Source organism: Brachyhypopomus gauderio, chromosome 8, assembly GCF_052324685.1.
Source record: "Brachyhypopomus gauderio isolate BG-103 chromosome 8, BGAUD_0.2, whole genome shotgun sequence".
Lineage (NCBI taxonomy): Eukaryota > Metazoa > Chordata > Actinopteri > Gymnotiformes > Hypopomidae > Brachyhypopomus > Brachyhypopomus gauderio.
Genome location: NC_135218.1, coordinates 21,235,666 through 21,254,352, shown reverse-complemented (window position 1 = coordinate 21,254,352; position 18,687 = coordinate 21,235,666). Strand labels below are relative to the sequence as shown.

The window sequence follows — 18,687 nt, the reverse complement described above, 5'->3', positions numbered from 1 at the left end:
CGATTTCTCTCTTCTCTCATTAATTAATGTCTCCCCAGTGGAAGTCAGCTGGCTGTGTGAAGGAGTACAGGGGCTGCGTCTACCACACGGAGCTTCTGAGGGCTCTGAAGAGTCATGATCCTCACTGACCTACACACACACACACTCACTCTCTCTCTCACACACACACACACACACACACACACACACACACACACACACATACACACATACACACACACACACACACACACACACACACACACACACACACACACACACACACACACACATACACACATACACACACACACACACACACACACACACACACTCACTCTCTCTCTCTCACACACACACACACACACACACACACACACACACACACACACACACACTGCTTCTGGAGGTGCAATAATCAGAGTGAGGTACTTTCACCCCTTGCTTCCTCCCTTTCTCTCTCTATCTCTGTCTGTCTCTCTCTCTCTCTCTCTCTCGCTCTGTGTAGGTTCAACACAACTGAACTGTGCTCATTCATTATAATGTATGGTGTGTTGTGCCCAAAGCACTAAGGGCCTGTTTTGGTGTACCAATATAATTGGGTCGGTATAAATTTGGGTCTCCAGATGAATTACACTGCTTCCTCTTTCTTCTCCACACATGTGACCAGGACAGACGGTCTCATCTGGCCTGCAGGTAATTCGTACACTGAATCAGGCCCTGAATATTCATCACTTTGAATATTGCTCTCTGGGTCATAGGGGCGGTAATATGACTCGGAGGGCGATGAGAATGAGCTCACTCAGATATCCAAATAAAAGTAAACAAAATGTTTGGTTTGTTACCAAAAGTAATCAAAATTGCATCAACATTTAATCATAAACAAATAAACATGTTTCTCAGAACTAATTTATTCAAACTAGCACCTCCAACAACCAGCAGTAGACAGTGTAGGTGAGCAGGTGGAGAGGCATGAGAATGTGGGTGTGGAGCAGAGGGTGGATAAAGAGAAGAGGGTGGATGTGGAGGGTGGATGTGGAGGATAGGGCAGATGTGGAGGGTAGATAAGGAGGACAGGGTGGATGTGGAGGAGAGGGTGGATGAGTAGGGTGGATGTGGAGAAGAGGGTGGATGTGTAGGGTGGATGTGGAGGATAGGGCAGATGTGGAGGGTAGATAAGGAGGACAGGGTGGATGTGGAGGAGAGGGTGGATGAGTAGGGTGGATGTGGAGAAGAGGGTGGATGTGTAGGAGAGGGTGGATGAGTAGGGTGGATGTGGAGAAGAGGGTGGATGTGGAGGAGAGGGTGGATGAGTAGGGTGGATGTGGAGAAGAGGGTGGATGTGTAGGAGAGGGTGGATGAGTAGGGTGGATGTGGAGAAGAGGGTGGATGTGGAGGAGAGGGTGGATGAGTAGGGTGGATGTGGAGAAGAGGGTGGATGTGTAGGAGAGGGTGGATGAGTAGGGTGGATGTGGAGGAGAGGGTGGATGTGTAGGGTGGATGTGGAGGAGAGGGTGGATGTGTAGGGTGGATGTGTAGGAGAGGGTGGATGAGTAGAGTGGATGTGTAGGAGAGGGTGGATGAGTAGGGTGGATGTGTAGGAGAGGGTGGATGAGTAGGAGAGGGTGGATGAGTAGGGTGGATGTGGAGGAGAGGGTGGATGTGTAGGGTGGATGTGGAGAAGAGGGTGGATGTGTAGGGTGGATGTGGAGGAGAGGGTGGATGAGTAGGGTGGATGTGGAGGATAGGGTGGATGTGGAGAAGAGGGTGGATGAGTAGGGTGGATGTGGAGGAGAGGGTGGATGAGTAGGGTGGATGTGGAGGAGAGGGTGGATGTGTAGGGTGGATGTGGAGGAGAGGGTGGATGTGTAGATCAAAGCAGATGAAGCGTTAACCATGCAGCAGTGCAGTGCTGAGTCACATTACTTCCTCCCTCCACACAGCAGCCTTTAATTCAGCCCCCTCAACACGGCCCTGCCCTCCTGGGACACGACTGGCTCACACACCCACAACTCTGGGACAGAATCAGCCCCAGCACACAGCGCTAGCCACACACACACACACACACACACACACACACACACACACACACACACACGAGTCCAGTTAGAGGAACGGTGGCAGCACATTTAACGCTGGGCTTCCTCCTCAACCGTATTGCCACGGTTTCTGCCTCTCCACCGTTTCCACTGTATATCTCTCCCTGCCGTTTCCACTGTATATCTCTCCCTGCCGTTTCCACTGTATATCTCTCCCTGCCGTTTCCACTGTATATCTCTCCCTGCCGTTTCCACTGTATATATCTCTCCCTGCCGTTTCCACTGTATATATCTCCCTGCCGTTTCCACTGTATATCTCTCCCTGCCGTTTCCACTGTATATCTCTCCCTGCCGTTTCCACTGTATATATCTCTCCCTGCCGTTTCCACTGTATATCTCTCTCCCTGCCGTTTCCACTGTATATCTCTCCCTGCTGTTTCCACTGTATATCTCTCCCCGCTGTGTTCACTGATATCACCAAAGGCCGTGTCCTGAAGCTGGCTGTTCTGGCCCCTTCAATCCCGATGGCTTTAGAGTTTGATCCCGTCTTTATCAGATCTATCAGCAACCTGCACTTAACCAGGTGAAGAGATATCTTATTCAAACATAGAGGGAGAGAGAAAGGAGAGGGAAGGAGAGAGAGGGGGGAGAAAGAGAGGGAGAGATAAGAAAAGAAAGTGGAGGGGAAGAGAGAAAAGGAGACATAGGGAGGGAAGTAAATAGTGAGAGAGGGAGGGAGGGTGCTTCTATCCCGGTGAGTGAGCTCAGGTTGTTACTGACACTGATGACTCTCGGCCATGGTCCACTCTGCTCTCATGCTGGTCCAGTTACAGCCGTCTGTCCCACTCCAGAGCAGTCACACCGTCCCTCTAACCCTGCAGAGAACAGTTACACTGTCCCTCTAACACACTCCAGAACAGAGTCACACTGTCCCTCTAACCCTGCAGAGAACCGTTACACTGTCCCTCTAACACACTCCAGAACAGTTACACTGTCCCACTAACACACTCCAGAGCAGAGTCACACCGTCCCTCTAACCCTGCAGAGAACAGTTACACTGTCCCTCTAACACACTCCAGAACAGAGTCACACTGTCCCTCTAACCCTGCAGAGAACCGTTACACTGTCCCTCTAACACACTCCAGAACAGTTACACTGTCCCACTAACACACTCCAGAGCAGAGTCACACCGTCCCTCTAACCCTGCAGAGAACAGTTACACTGTCCCTCTAACACACTCCAGAACAGTTACACTGTCCCACTAACACACTCCAGAACAGAGTCACACCGTCCCTCTAACCCTGCAGAGAACAGTTACACTGTCCCACTAACACACTACAGAACAGTTACACTGTCCCTCTAACACACTCCAGAACAGAGTCACACTGTCCCTCTAACACACTCCAGAACAGTTACACTGTCCCTCTAACACACTCCAGAACAGAGTCACACTGTCCCACTAACACACTCCAGAACAGAGTCACACTGTCCCACTAACACACTCCAGAACAGTTACACTGTCCCTCTAACACACTCCAGAACAGTCACACCGTTCCTCTAACCCTGCAGAGGACAGTTACACTGTCCCTCTAACACACTCCAGAAAAGTTACACTGTCCCACTAACACACTCCAGAACAGTTACACTATCCCTCTAACACACTCCAGAACAGTTACACTGTCCCACTAACACACTCCAGAACAGAGTCACACTGTCCCACTAACACACTCCAGAACAGTTACACTGTCCCACTAACACACTCCAGAACAGTTACACTGTCCCTCTAACCATGCAGAGAACTGTTACACTGTCCCACTAACACACTCCAGAACCATTATACTGTCCCACTAACACACTCCAGAACAGACTCACATCGTCCCTCTAACCCTGCAGAGAACAGTCATAAGCAGTGAGGGTGTAGGCAGCAGTGAGTGTAAATGTTAAAGGGGCCATGCTAAAGAGCATTTACACTCACTGCTGCCTACGCCCTCACTGCTGCCTACGCCCTCACTGCTGCTCTACGCCCTCACTGCTGCTCTACGCCCTCACTGCTGCCTACGCCTTCACTGCTGCCTACGCCCTCACTGCTGCCTACGCCCTCACTGCTGCCTACGCCCGCCCTCACTGCTGCCTACGCCCGCCCTCACTGCTGCCTACGCCCTCACTGCTGCTCTACGCCCTCACTGCTGCTCTACGCCCTCACTGCTGCTCTACGCCCTCACTGCTGCCTACGCCCTCACTGCTGCCTACGCCCTCACTGCTACTCTACATAGTTAACTAGCTTTGGTATCAGTTCACTACTCTGAAGTATATTAAGTTGCCACATTTTGTCAATTGTGATTTTCACGCCAATCGAAAATGGTCCTCTGCATTTACCCATCTGTGCAGTGAGAAAACACACACACACACACACACACACACACACACACACGTGATCACTAGGGGGCTGTGGTGCCCACATGCCCAGAGCGGTGGGCAGCCCAAGCCCAGCACCCAGACAGCAGTTGGGGATAGACACCTTGCTCAAGGGAACCTCAGTCATGGCCTTGGACATGGGAATCAAACCCACAAGCCTCCAGTCACAAGACCAGTTCCCTAACCACCAGTCCATGCCTGTATGTTACCTACAGTTCACTAGTCTGAAGTATGGATTAACTACAGTTCACTAGTCTGACGTATGTGTTAACTACTTGCTGAAACTCATCATACTGTAAATAAAGAGTACTAGTCCAACTCTGCACTGTATAGTATAGAAAATTTCATTTTCTCCATCACTGCAGTAAACATCTTTCACACCAGAGAGAAGAGAAGAAAATGGAGGCTGTGATTAACTACAGACCAAAGCAGGGCACTCAAAATGACATCATGTTAAAAGCCGGGGGCGGAGAGGGTGGAGTTGGTAGGGGAGGTGAAGGGGGGGGGGGGGGGGGGGGGGCACACACCCCAAAACAGGGCAGCATGTTCATACACACTGAAAGCGGCTGGATAGTTTCAGAGTGAGTGAACTTCTTATATAGCACAGCTGATTGAACCCTGGAACAAACACAACACAAAGGCAGACATGTGGAAACACGCATATGCACACAGACACACACACACAATACACGCACACACAACACACACGCACGCACACACGCACAATACACACACACAAAACACACACATGCATATGAAAACAAGAATTATAAGAAATTTTACTCTACTTCTAAGCACTAGGTGGGGAGAATCTGCTTCTAAACTCTGCAGGGTGCATGATATTGCACACACACACACACACACACATGCATGCACACACACACACCAACAAGGAGGTGAGCAGCACCAAACAGCAGCTGCCTCTACAGGGCTGTGATTGGTCGGTTCTGGGAGTGGGTTCGTCTGTTCTGCTGGACTTTCATGTGTCTCTGCTGAAAACTCCACACAGAACTTCAGCAGAATGATGATGTAGCACCTTTAGACTGGGACCACAGGCAGCAGTAGTAGCAGAAGCAGTAGCAATTAATACAAGTGGCTCCACACACACACACACACACACACACACACACACACACACACACACACACACAATAGCCTTCATCAGCCCTGCCACAGAACACACAAAACTACTATTACTGTCAATGGACAATATGCATCTGCACAAAAATCCCCATAAACAAAAAATGACATTCTGTCACATTTTATGTTTCAAGTATAATCACCAAAAAACTCAATACTGCATGAAGGAAGTCCTTCTGAGCACACACCTGAGTGCCCTTCTGAGCACACTCCTGAAAGCTCTTCTGAGCACACTCCTGAGTGCCCTTCTGAGCACACTCCTGAGAGCTCTTCTGAGCACACTCCTGAGTGCCCTTCTGAGCACACTCCTGAAAGCTCTTCTGAGCACACTCCTGAAAGCTCTTCTGAGCACACTCCTGAGGGCTCTTCTGAGCACACTCCTGAGGGCTCTTCTGAGCACACTCCTGAGGGCTCTTCTGAGCACACACCTGAGTGCCCTTCTGAGCACACTCCCCAGGGCTATTCTAAGCACACTCCTGAGGCCCCGTCTAAAAGTGCTAATAAGGGCTCTTCACACCCAACTGAAGAGGGTCTGGGATGGTGTGTCTGTGTGATGCTGGGTCTGATATGGCATGTCTGTCCTATGGTGTGCAGTCCTGCTCTGTGGCGCCTGTAGCAGTGCTAATTTTGCCAGCTCAGCTGATCTGTCAGTGCTGGCCCCAAGTTTTCCTGACATCACTGCCCCTCCCTCTCCCCCTGTCTCCGCCTCTTTCTCTCCCTCTCTCTCTTTCTCTCCCTCTCTCTCTTTCTCGGGATCAGCCGAGGAGGTGGACTGTGAGCTCCCTCTGCTCAGACACCCAGCCACCTCTGTCCTGCTCAACTGGTCAGACAGATACTGAAGGAATGTGGAACCTCCTACATTTGTCTGTGGAGTCTTGTGTTTCATTCCTTTGTTTTGGAAAGAGCTGGATAATAACAATACGTTAAAGTAAAAACAATACAAACACAGGCGTCCTGTTGTAAAGAGACCTCGATGGAGGTGAGAGGATGTGAGGAACCAGCTCACGCCCAGGTGCTGGGAGCAGCCGGCCGGGCAGCTGAGAGGGAGGGAGCTGCGGCTCCGAGGGCGGTCCAGGAGATCCTCCAAAGCTGGTACTGATCCGAGTGGTTTGCTCTCGGTTCTGAGTGCTGGAGTTCATCTACAGTTCCTCCACACCTGAGGGAGGGCTGGGCTGGAATTAGGACCTCTCTCTCTCTCTCTCTCTCTCTCTCTCTCTCTCTATTTCTCTCTCTCTCTCTCTCTCTCTCTATTTCTCTCTCTCTCTCTATTTCTCTCTCTCTCTTTCTGTTTCTCATTCTCTTTAGAATGAAGGACTCAGTAAACCTGGACAATGGCTCTCATCTTCTACTCACTTCAATTCTGGCTAAACAGATGAGCACTTTCAGTAACAGACGACTGCTCTTCCAGGAAGCCCTTACGTGGGGCTCGTTTTACTCATGGCCATTAGACACTATAAAGAGTGGCTTCAGTTCGGTGGCCTCAGCCTCGCTCGGTGGGAGTGGCTTCACCCCCCAGATGTATGGAGACGCACCACCGCATGACTCCTTAATCGCTTAACAGCTCATCTGAATTTCATAGCATTTCAAATGCAGTCTTAAAACCTTCAATTTAAAACAAGCCTTTGTCATAAAGGCTTGGATTTCTCGGACATAAGTTTCACCGCATCATCTCAAAACGATTCACCGACGTTCATTTAACATACCGTCCTGCATTTATTTATCAATTTCTAAGTCAGTCAGTGTTTGCTCCTCATTATGTGCGTGTGGGTGTGGGTGTGTGCGCAGGTGTGTGTGTGTGTATGCGCATGTGTGCGTCTGCAGGTGTGTTTGTGTGTAGACATCAGCTACCACACCTAAACGCGGAAGACACTGTCGAGCTTCATTTGAGACGGCGGAGAACAGTGTAAACAGTGACCGTGGAGCAAACTCAAGCCCAAAGCACATGGCATGTGGATGAGTCAGAGATACGTCAGACCTCAGTGATGGAGCTGGCCTGCGTGTTCAGGAACCCACCGCAGCACGAAGGAGCTACACACGGGGTCTGCTGCGGAATAATTCATTAACATTTCAACAGTTCGTAATAATCATAACGTGAGGATCTGAAGCTTCTTTGTAACACTGGTGTGGGTGTCCAGACACAAGGCTGTGCTCAGATGTCACAGATAAACGTCCAGTTCCTGTCGTGAAGGTTCTGGCCGTGCCATGCAGGAAGGGCACAGTGGAGGACGCCGCTCTGCTCTGTGAAGAGAGACGTCCCACCACAGCAGGGCCCTGGCAGCCCAGAGAGGACCTACATCTGTCTCTCTGTCTCCGTCTTTCTCTCTGTATCTCGCATACTCTCTTTCCGTCTCATTCTTTCTCTCCGTATCTCCTTTAATCTCTTTCTCACTTTGTCTGTCTGTGTCTTTCGTCTATGGTTTTATGGTATGCAAAATATTTTGGAAATGCTGCTAGTGTACTGCAGGCAGAACCACTGAACATGACTACAGGCCCTACAAACCTACTGACCCTAGTGACCGCAGTGCCAATAATGACCCAAATGACCATAATGACCCAAATGAACCGGGAGCTCGTAGACCCTCTCTAGGCTTTTGCATGGGTGCATCATCCTCATGGAGGGCAAGGTCTACAGGCTCATGTGCCCTACACACACACACACACACACACACACACTCACACACACAGAGTTGAGACCGTTGAGACCCACACCCCCACCTCCAACGCCCCCCAACACCCCCACCCACCTCCAACACCCCAACACCTCCAGCGCCCCCTCACACCCCCAACACCCCCACCCACCTCCAGCGCCCCCCAACACCCCCACCCACCTCCAACACCCCAACACCTCCAGCGCCCCCTCACTCCCACCCCCAAAGTACGCACTGACACTGCTCCCTCAGGACCCTCCACTCTCAGCCCAAATTACCCCAGCTAAGCAGTGTGCCCTTCCTGGCCTTTCTCTCCCCGTCCACACAGAGGACACAAAGGGCAGCCATTATCGACAGCCACAGCGCAGGACAGAGCGCAAAGTGTCAGAGAAACAGCTCTGATGTCTGCCTGCATCAGGAATCTGTCAGGAAGGTCAAACTGACAAGGTATTTAGTATCTCTCAATAGAGAACAGTGCAAGATGGTCTCTCTCCTGGTGTCTCTGCATTGTCTCTCAGTAATGGAGCATTTCTATAGGCTAAGGAGTCACAGACGAGCCAATCAGCAAAAACATCAGCTGAGTAGTTGGAAAAGTCAAAGCCGAACTTATTGTTTTGATAAGCTCTGCTTCTGTAGATAGCTTATACAACAAGGACAAAATAACTTACTCTGTTCTCACATTATCAAAATTAAACTGTCACTGTTAACAGTCTTTGGCTGGTTTGCAACATCCAGCCTTAACACCTCAAAACCACATTAGAAAACTTGTTTGTTCAGTGTGTGTGTGTGTGTGTGTGTGGGTGTGTGTGTGTGTGTGTGTACATACATGTGTGTGTGTCAATATGATTATAACATTTCTGGCACTTCAAAGCCAGCATATACCTGTGATCTCATTCCCTTTTAAAAATTCTGATGATAACTAATGTAATCGCTCCATAACATGATATCATGATAATGCCCTCCATGGGACACTGCTGTAGTAAATGGATGTGACCGGCCAGGCAGACTTCTGCCCTCTTCTGTTAGAGACCGTACCACTGCATTCATGCTTTTAGATTTAGCACAGGTGGCACTGACACACCATCTAACCCAACCGCATTCATTCAAAATTACGTCACCGCTTAACAAAGGCCACTAAACATGTCCTCTGTTAACTGTTTGGTATGTCCGGAAATTGCCCAATTTCTTTTCAGATGCTCTAGCTCATGCGTGTGCATTGCACAGTATCTCATATCTGGGGTCCATGAACATCCAGACACTGAGAGAGCCGTCAGTCCAAACATGTGTCAGTGCATCATTTGCCTGCTGTCCAATCACAGTGCTGCGTGGTGCCTGCTGTCCAATCACAGCGTTGTGGGCACCTGCTGCTCAATCACAGCGCTGTTGGTGACTGTTGTTTGTTTTATAGCAAAAAATCTGTCCCTTTGTTATAGCAGCAACAAACAAAACCACTGTAGACTGCACCGTGTAGGGCATTAAATGCATTCACCTACACACACACACAGAAACTTATACAAACACACACATTTTCTTCTTTTCATTTTACTAAAAATGGCTCTAGGAGAGGGAGAGGTGGTATCTCCAAGGAGACAGGACTTGCCCTGGCCTCCAGCAATGTCACTGTGGCAAAAGGGTGTGTCTCGTCCCTTAGTGTCACTTTAGGTCTATTGTACAGGACTTCCTGAAAATGTCTGCATGTGAAAATCCAAAATGTGGATCTGTCACGGGTATCGCTCAGTATCACTCACTCTTCTACACACAAATCCACGCATGCTTCCTTCACCGAGCTCCCCAGTGGAGCAGACATCTGAACACAGTATTAACTGTTGTTTCCCTGGGTCCTGAGACTCTACTTAAAGCAGTTAGCATGGAAATGTTTCAGAGTCGAGAAGAGAGGAGACAAGTGGAGAAAATAAAATGAGACTAGAGAGATTAGGCTGGTGAGAGGGTTCGCAGCTAGGGTGTAAAGAAAGGCCTGGCTTGAGCAGCTAGGGTGTAAAGAAAGGCCTGGCTTGAGCAGCTAGGGTGTAAAGAAAGGCCTGGCTTGAGCAGCTAGGGTGTAAAGAAAGGCCTGGCTTGAGCAGCTAGGGTGTAAAGAAAGGCCTGGCTTGAGCAGCATCTCTGGCTTTCTCTCTCCCTCTCTCATCTCACATTCCTGGAGAGATTCGCTGAAAGGGATGTGACTGCGCAAACAAAAGAATTCTTCTCTTTAAAAAGAGCACACTAACACACACATACTCACTCAAATATACACACCCACACAGAGGCATTCACATAGACACAAACACCATGCTCACTAGAGGCCCTGGAGGCTATCGTGGGCTGAGGCTCTAAGGTAAGAATGTGGTACTGAGGTAATAGTGTAGCACTGATGTCATAGTGTGGCACTGAGGTAGTAGTGTGGCACTGAGGTAATAGTGTGGCACTGAGGTAATAATGTAGCATTGAGGTAATAGTGTGGCATTGAGGTCATAGTGTGGCACTGAGGTCAAAGTGTGGCATTGAGGTAATAGTGTGGCATTGAGGTAATAGTGTGGCACTGAGGTAATAATGTAGCACTGATGACATAGTGTGGCATTGAGGCCATAGTGTGGCACTGAGGTAATAATGTAGCACTGATGACATAGTGTAGGACTGAGGTAATAATGTAGCACTGAGGTCATAGTGTATGACTGAGGTAATAGAATGGCATTGAGGTCATAGTGTCAGAGTGTGGCACTGGAGTCATGTTGTGCTGAGGTAACAATGCACTAATGCTGTGTATTCAGTACGACACCATGTTAAGAATGCTCGCAGTGCAAGAGTTTACCGTGCTGAGGACTTTGGACTTGCTGCTGTTAGAGGTGCCGTTGGTGATGGTACTAGAGAGGTTGGTGCCGTTGGTGATGGTGCTGTTGGTGATGGTGCTGGAGGAGTTTGCGTCCTCATGTACCCGGTCCAGGAGCCACAGGAGGAACTCCAGAGCATCATGCTGCGAGTTCCCACGAAACTGGGACCCATACTTGGACACAATGCTCTGCAGACATACACGAACAAGACGTCACACACAACTCTTCCAAAGTGATGTCACTTAATGTAACACTTACAAAACACAAGAAATGGAGAAACATTTTTACTAGTCAGTCTTAATGTTTGTGGCATCGTTAGCCCCAAATTGTTCCAAACATTTTTAAATAATGCAATAACTGGGAATATGACGCCACAAAGGACTGATATCTCCTGTAAGCTTGCTTGTCCTTATTTTTGAAGTGAGCCGCTCTGATTGACAGGCTGGCTGGATGTTCATGCTTAGATAGAGACCGAAAACCCGCCTCAGAAGAGTCTATTTATAAATGTGAAGTTGCCAAACTTACATTCATATAATGTGAATCAGCAGAGAGGAAAGTGGAGGAGGGAGAGGAGGAGAGACTGGGGGGAAGACAAGAGAGGAGTGGAGTGAGGAGGAGTGTAGGGGTGAGGAGAGGAGGAGTGGAGGGGTGAGGAGAGGAGGAGTAGAAGGATGGGGAGAGGAGGAGAGGAGGGGTGGGGAGAGGAGGAGTGGAAGGGTGAGGAGAGGAGGAGAGAGGAGTGGAGTGAGGTGAAGTGTAGGAGTGGGGAGAGGAGGAGAGGAGGGATGGGGAGAGGAGGAGAGGAGGAGAAGAGGGGTGGGGAGAGGAGGAGTAGAAGGATGGGGAGAGGAGGAGAGGAGGAGAGGAGGGGTGGGGAGAGGAGGAGTGGAAGGGTGAGGAGAGGAGGAGAGAGGAGTGGAGTGAGGTGAAGTGTAGGAGTGGGGAGAGGAGGAGAGGAGGGATGGGGAGAGGAGGAGAGGAGGAGAAGAGGGGTGGGGAGAGGCGGAGTGTAGGGGTGGGGAGAGGAGGAGTGTAGGGGTGGGGAGAGGAGGAGAGGAGGAGAAGAGGAGAAGAGGAGGGGTGGGGAGAGTGATGAACATTGCACATCAGTGTCAGTATTATCAATATTCTTTTTAACATTCCTTTAACATTATGACATTAATTATCAGAGTTGTTGAAATGGATAAAGGACTCTAGCTTGCTCCGTTGCTGTCAGTAGGCTGTGATCTTTCCTCCTGCCTTACCTCTGAGGTTAAAAACCTTTAAGTATAACAACCCAGAGTCAGAGATGTTTCATAATCATAAATTGTAAAAGCTGGCAGCAGCTCTGGTGCGTGACCTAAATCAGCGTCTTCCAAACCGGGCATGACAGGCGTCCTGGAGCATGCACACATGGGTTGGCCGATAAACGACGCCATCATCCATCTTCATTGGCTGACAGGTCATCATGCCACACCCCAAGCCCCGCCCCCTCCACACTGGCATTGCTCATGCCTGACATAACACTAGTGTCTCTGCTATAACGTAGAAGTCTATTTATTACTTATTACCTGGATATCAACCTGAGCCATGGAACTGCTGAATATGTGTTTTAAGGACTGGCGAGTCTTTCCAAAGAGAAAAACATACCAGCCATTTCCACTCTTCTATACAATCCATTAATTCGTGTTCATTTTGATTTTGTTGGAACTTTTACATTAAAATGCTAAATTATACTTTATTTTATTCATGTAGGCATTCAGGATTGTACTCACAGTAATTAATATTACTTTGAATTATTATTGTATGTATCATTTTATGTATTATTATTTTGCAGAATATATATGGAACCATTATAAAATGACAGTGAAGATAAACTGTTTTAACATACATTTAAATTTTAAAATATTGCCTAATAAACAGAAGAAACCTCAACTCCACACTGCCATCCTGCATTTCAATTGAAGATTTATCTCCACTAAACTTTCATTAAATAAAGATATTAATGTTACAAAGTTAAAATATAATACTGCAATACTAACAAGTTTTTAGGAGAGGTTCACTTGTGCGCTCGTGTGGTCCAGAATACTGTTCAGAAAGGCACACGTAGCATTTGCCCAAGTGCAGGTGTGTCAGACGTGAGATGTCGCACACTGGATTATTCATGGGGTGGTATAAAAGTTGCACTAGCATGACACTGGGCTAAGACTTGGCCCTGGAACTAGCGGGTCCCTGGAGTCACACTCCTCATTCACTATTCCAGCACCCTTCACCTGCTCTTCATCCACTCCTCATCCTCACCATGCTACAATGTTGACATCCACAGCAACAAAGCACAGATCTACACAGATGATCTACCACTTCCTAGCACAACCAGTGAATTCATCATTCCCTTTTACATGAATGTTTTGAAATGTAGCTGTAGTATTACTAGCTGCTGCAGCCAACAGCCTCAACCAAACTAAATCTTGTAGAATCCACCATGAAACCTTCATACGTTCAGGGACAGGCACTAATACTGGCAGAATGGTGGGACCCTGCTCTGTTATCTTTGTTCCCAGATCCTGAATGTCCTGTCTCTGGGGCATGCTGAACTGATGTCACCTAGGTCCTGAAAGTCCCGTCCCTGGGACAAGCTAAACTGATGTGACCCAGCCTCCCAGGACAAAAGAAACAGCTCATTGGACCTATCCAGATGGCCTGGATACATATAAGCTGTTTAGGTTTAATGTTTAATGGAGGGTATTTAAGTATCATACCTACCAACACCACATAGGGAAAGCAGGGAAAGTGTCCATGATCCATAAAGGGTTAAATGCCATTTTTTTCCTTTTTAGATCCCCTACTTCATGATGTCTGAATTGAATGAGTGAACGCTGTGGCTCACCTTAATATATATGAGTGGTCTCAGACAATTCTGCTCTTATGTGCCATTTGAAGGACAAAGTTTACAAGGACAGGGATAAAACATAACCATACTGAAAAGATAGCAGTGAATGTCCTCCAGAAGGACTGCTGCTGACCCCTCCCTCCTGCTACTGACCCCTCCCTTCTACTGCTGGCCACTCCCCCTGCTGTTGACCACTCCCTTCTACTGCTGGCCCCTCCCTCCTGCAGCTGAACTTTCCCATCTACTGCTGGCCCCTCCCTCCTGCTGTTGACCCCTCCCTTCTGCTGCTGGCCCCTTCCTCCTGTTTTTAGCCCCTCCCACCTACTTTGGACATGTGTTGTGTCTAACTCACAGTTCAGGCTGACCTAGCAGGACTCTCCAGCCATTGGTTTAGCCAGCAGAGGGAAAATTGACTTATTACATACACTAGTTTTCTCAAACATCAATCATCACCTGATCTTTTCAACTACCCTTACAGGTTCTATTGCCCAACAAACTACCACTGAAGGAAGGAAAGGAAATGAACAATGGCCAAACATTTTTTAAAACTTTATCTGTCCATTCAGAAATGCCTCAGAGAGGCTCTAGACAAAGTTGAAGGGGAACAAAAAGAGAAAGCAAAATATATTGTACGGGAGGGTGAGAGGGAAAGAAAGATAACTATGTAGAAGATGGACAGATGAGATGGAGGTAGAGAGACAGACAAGAAAGGGGGAGGGTGCATAGCAGGTCACTCATTTGCAGTCAGTCTGGTCCTGTTGCTGAGAGCTGAGGACACTCCCGCAGTGGAGAGCCAGACACTGCCTCCGACTCCGGTGGGAACATGTCTGACAGAGAGGAATAGGACGCCAGCCTCCCACCACTACTCCTGCCCTTCCTCTCTCTCTCCTCACTAATAAAGTCTCCCCTCATCTTTACTTCCTCTTGCCTTCTGGTATTTTACTTTTAAATCTGTCAGTCAGCTGTAAGGGGCCGCATGAAACATTCCAAATTTCCAGAAAATATTAATTATGTGACTAACCACCCCGAACGACAATGTCCGTCTGGTTGGCTAATGAAGTGATGCTTATCAAATAGAAGCAGAATATAAGATACTGACTAATATAAATCTGCCTTTGTAGTTTTTGAGAGAATCAGAGGACAAATGAATACACAAATATACATGTATACAGACAAACACACACACACACACACACACACACACACACACACACACACACGCACAGGTGGAGCACAGTGTGGGAGAAGAGCTCACAGTGTGTTCAAGGTGGTGTGTGTCAGCCAAAACCAAGATAGTCTGGCACCTTGCAGAGGAACTCAGGTTTTTTTACACACACACGCACACACACACACACACACACACACACACACACACACACACAACACCCTACTCTATGTGCACTCTTCCTCTTAGCACTGAGACACACTTATGAAGTATTGAGGTGAAACAAAGTACAGGATTGTTTATGAGGTTGGGGCATTAACACCACTCTAATTACTATGACAACAATTATTATAATAACAATTATTACAACACTTCTCTGAGCTCTGTGTCACTGATATCCTAAATATGACAATCTGATATTCAGCCATTACTCCTCATTATTCCACATCTCTCTCCTACCTTTGCTGAGAATTTAGTAGGAAGGCACTCTCTGACTTTTGGAATGAGAATTTACTCTAGTTTTAATGATTTCTCACCTCTATTTCTAAGGTTACAGAGGGATATGAACTATTTGTAATGCTGCCATTTAAAGCTTTACAGTCACGCGTAAAAACACTTGACTGCGATACTCAACAGTTATATAATAATAGCCGTTAGGTTTCAAGGGGACAAACAAAGTACTCTCGCGAAAGCTGGTGTAGGTAACTCACCTGTGAATGAGCGCTGGCTCCGCCCACCTGCATTCTTGCACCAAACACGGAAATGGAACGAAGTCTACGGTTTATTATTAGCTTGAAAAACGCACTAAGCTGCTATACTAACCTACACAGATCCTATTACACCAACCACCAAACAGTTCACTTCATAATCGCAATTATTGCATAATTGCAAAATGAACCCATTAGCTAATAATTGCAATTGTGTAATAAACAAACACTAAACGCTTTATTCCGAAATTATTTTTCGTTTCTTTTGTTCTATAAATCAGTACCCCTCAAGCCAACAGAAAGTTCTAGTCCTGTAATATTAAAGCCTGAACTTGAGTTCTACAGGACATTACCTCCTTGTTTACCTGTGAAGCACTGACATTACTCCATTCAACGAATCCTGTTTAGCCCTACCTTGAAGTCCACTGAAAGTTGCGGCGTGTATTCTAGCGTCCATAGCGCCCTGACCAGTGAAGCCAACTGCTCCGTGACCTCTCCCTTCACCGACTGGACATCCTCATTTCTGATCACACCATTCAGTCTCCTCTGGCTTAAATCCGCCTTATACTGCTCCAACCCAAGATACTCCGCCAGCAGGTCGGTATTGCTCAGGCACTGGATGACAGCGTTCATAAAACATGTGTTCCCGTGATTTTTCAATCCCTGAACCCCCGGGGTTTTGTCCCCACAGCACCAGGATAACCGGTCCTTGATGGACCCTTGAGAGGACAGGGTGCCGCTCTTGATCTCATCTCTAGAACCCCCTGGAGTGGCGCCGTGCGCGCGCGCCGCGCCGTCCCTGAAGCCGCCGTCGTCCTCCTCCTCTCGCTGCTCCGCGTCGCCGACTTGAGCCAAAGTGCCTAAAGTTTTTAAAATCCTATTCATAAAGTTTCCCAGCGATTTCAGAGATTTCCTCCGGAACGCCTTGGGAGATTTGTGTTTCTTGTCTTTGCGACTGACGGGTTTGGCGTCCATGGCTCGTTCCGTCGGGTCCATGTTCTGAAGAAGAGGACGCGGCGAAGAGCGAATAAGTGCCGGTTACACGAGTCACAACGGCACGGCCACCTGTTCGTGCGAGGTCCCTCTGCTGAATACCATCACTCGGCTGAAAACACGGCAGAGACACGGATCGGTCTTTGTGTCAACACATGACTAATATCTAGCAGCGCTTCAGCTCCCGTGGTTCCGCTTGGCCATGACTGTGTGTTGCACCTGTACGCAGTAGGTGTGAAAGCTCCGTGCTTTCGCCACACACTTCCTCGTTTGACTGCATTGGTATCCTATTGCAGGTTGTCTCTGTTATCCGGGATGCTGGTGCATGTTTTTGTATGAATGGTCGGCGTCTCCCCACTACGAATCCGGTTTGGTTTGAAAATGTAGGCAACTGGGAGGACCGAAGTCCTTCACAGACACCTGATCAACACCGACACCCGTAACTACACGGACGCAGTCGGCCCGTCCGCGTCGAATGACGCTGCGCTACGACTGATAAACTCGCACTCTAAATCACCCTCCTGTCGTACACGCAGTGTAATCCACTTGTTGTAAATGGTTGTTTGCACAATTTTTTATGTCTTTATCTGTCGCATAAGCAGCTGTTTGTGGGATACAGGAGCCCTCTGCTGTCCGGTGGGACTTTTACTTAGCTCAGGTGAGTTTACCTCACCTGAGCTAACACACCTGCTGTCAAAAAGGTAAAACGGCAACATTTGAAAGTAGTTTTCATAATAATATTTTTTATTTATTTGTTACATTTAGCTTCTTAATAAGCATATTCTGTTATTCTGTTTGAATTCTGAATTCTGTTCAATTTTGTTTTGAATTCCACACAATATATTTAATACAATGTTGGAATTGTAATTATATTAATACTACAAAATAATTAAAGTTAGTGTTTTTAATACAGAACTTATAATAGAGATGTGTTTAAGGTTTTTGTCCCATGTGCAGTGAGTCCTCTTTCCATCTGCTCTCCCAGGGGAGGTCACCATGATGAATGATCTTATTAGGTATGAGGGAGACAGACTAGCAGGGAAGGGAGAAAGGCAGACTAACAGTAAAGAGATCTAGAGTGGGTAGCCCTAATACAGGGAGGGAGAGAGAGCGAGAGAGAGCAAGAGAGAGAAAGAGCGAGGGAGAGAGAGAGGGAGGGAGAGAAAGAAAGAGGGAGAGAGAAAGAGAGAGAGAGAGAGAGAGAGAGAGAGATGGTGGGAAGTAGTGAGGCTGTAATAAGACATGGCAGCTCAGTACTGCAGCAGATGGGCTCTCTGGCAAAAGACGCCTTTAGTGCATCAGATCCACAGGAGTGCAGAAAAGCTTATTGTTTCTCTCTCTATCTATCTCTCTCTCTCTCACTCTCCATCTCTCTCACTCTCTGTAGCATGCATATTTCACTCACTCACTCACTCTACCTTTCTCACTTTTATTTTCTGGCATGCAGAAGTGCTATAAACCCAGAAGCACTCAATCTGTCTTTCTTTTTTTGCAAAAAAATTAAAAATTGCAAGATTATGCAAATGTCTCCCTCTGGTGGTTATGATTAAATCTGCAAGCAAAATGCATCCACACATTTTAGCACAGTGCCAGTGTTTGTCTGCAAATAGTTGATGAACATATGCGAGAAAGATCATATCAAGATATAAAACCCACCCAAGCAAAATCTCATATTATCTCACTATTATCGACTACTCTATCATCTGCTTTACATTAAGATAGGTTGTAGTGCTAAATTTGATGCAGTAACACCTGTAAAAGTCCGGAACAAATGAAAATGAAAATGATTTTGGACTAAGGAGACAAGTGAACGCATACACAAACAGCCACACCCACAGGAAGTACATGTATAGACAGTGGCTGTGTTTGAAATAGCCTACAACATACTACTGGCGTACTGCTTG

General features: G+C 47.6%; 1 protein-coding gene across 3 annotated transcripts in view; it reads right to left on the bottom strand.

Moving 5' to 3' along the window:
* The window catches only part of usp43a (ubiquitin specific peptidase 43a), a 54,880-nt gene extending 37,542 nt beyond the window's left edge, over positions 1–17,338 (bottom strand). Inside the window, exons 1-2 of one of the 3 annotated variants that reach the window (XM_077015398.1) lie at positions 16,205–17,338; positions 11,031–11,237 (exon numbers count right to left, since the gene is read on the bottom strand). In XM_077015398.1, the coding sequence (XP_076871513.1) occupies positions 11,031–11,237; positions 16,205–16,786 (789 nt within the window). In that variant the 5' untranslated portion in view covers positions 16,787–17,338. The remainder of the gene's footprint in view (positions 1–11,030; positions 11,238–16,204) is intronic. The other 2 variants (XM_077015399.1, XM_077015400.1) reach the window with 2 other exon arrangements.
* Between the last annotated feature and the right edge of the window lie 1,349 nt (positions 17,339–18,687).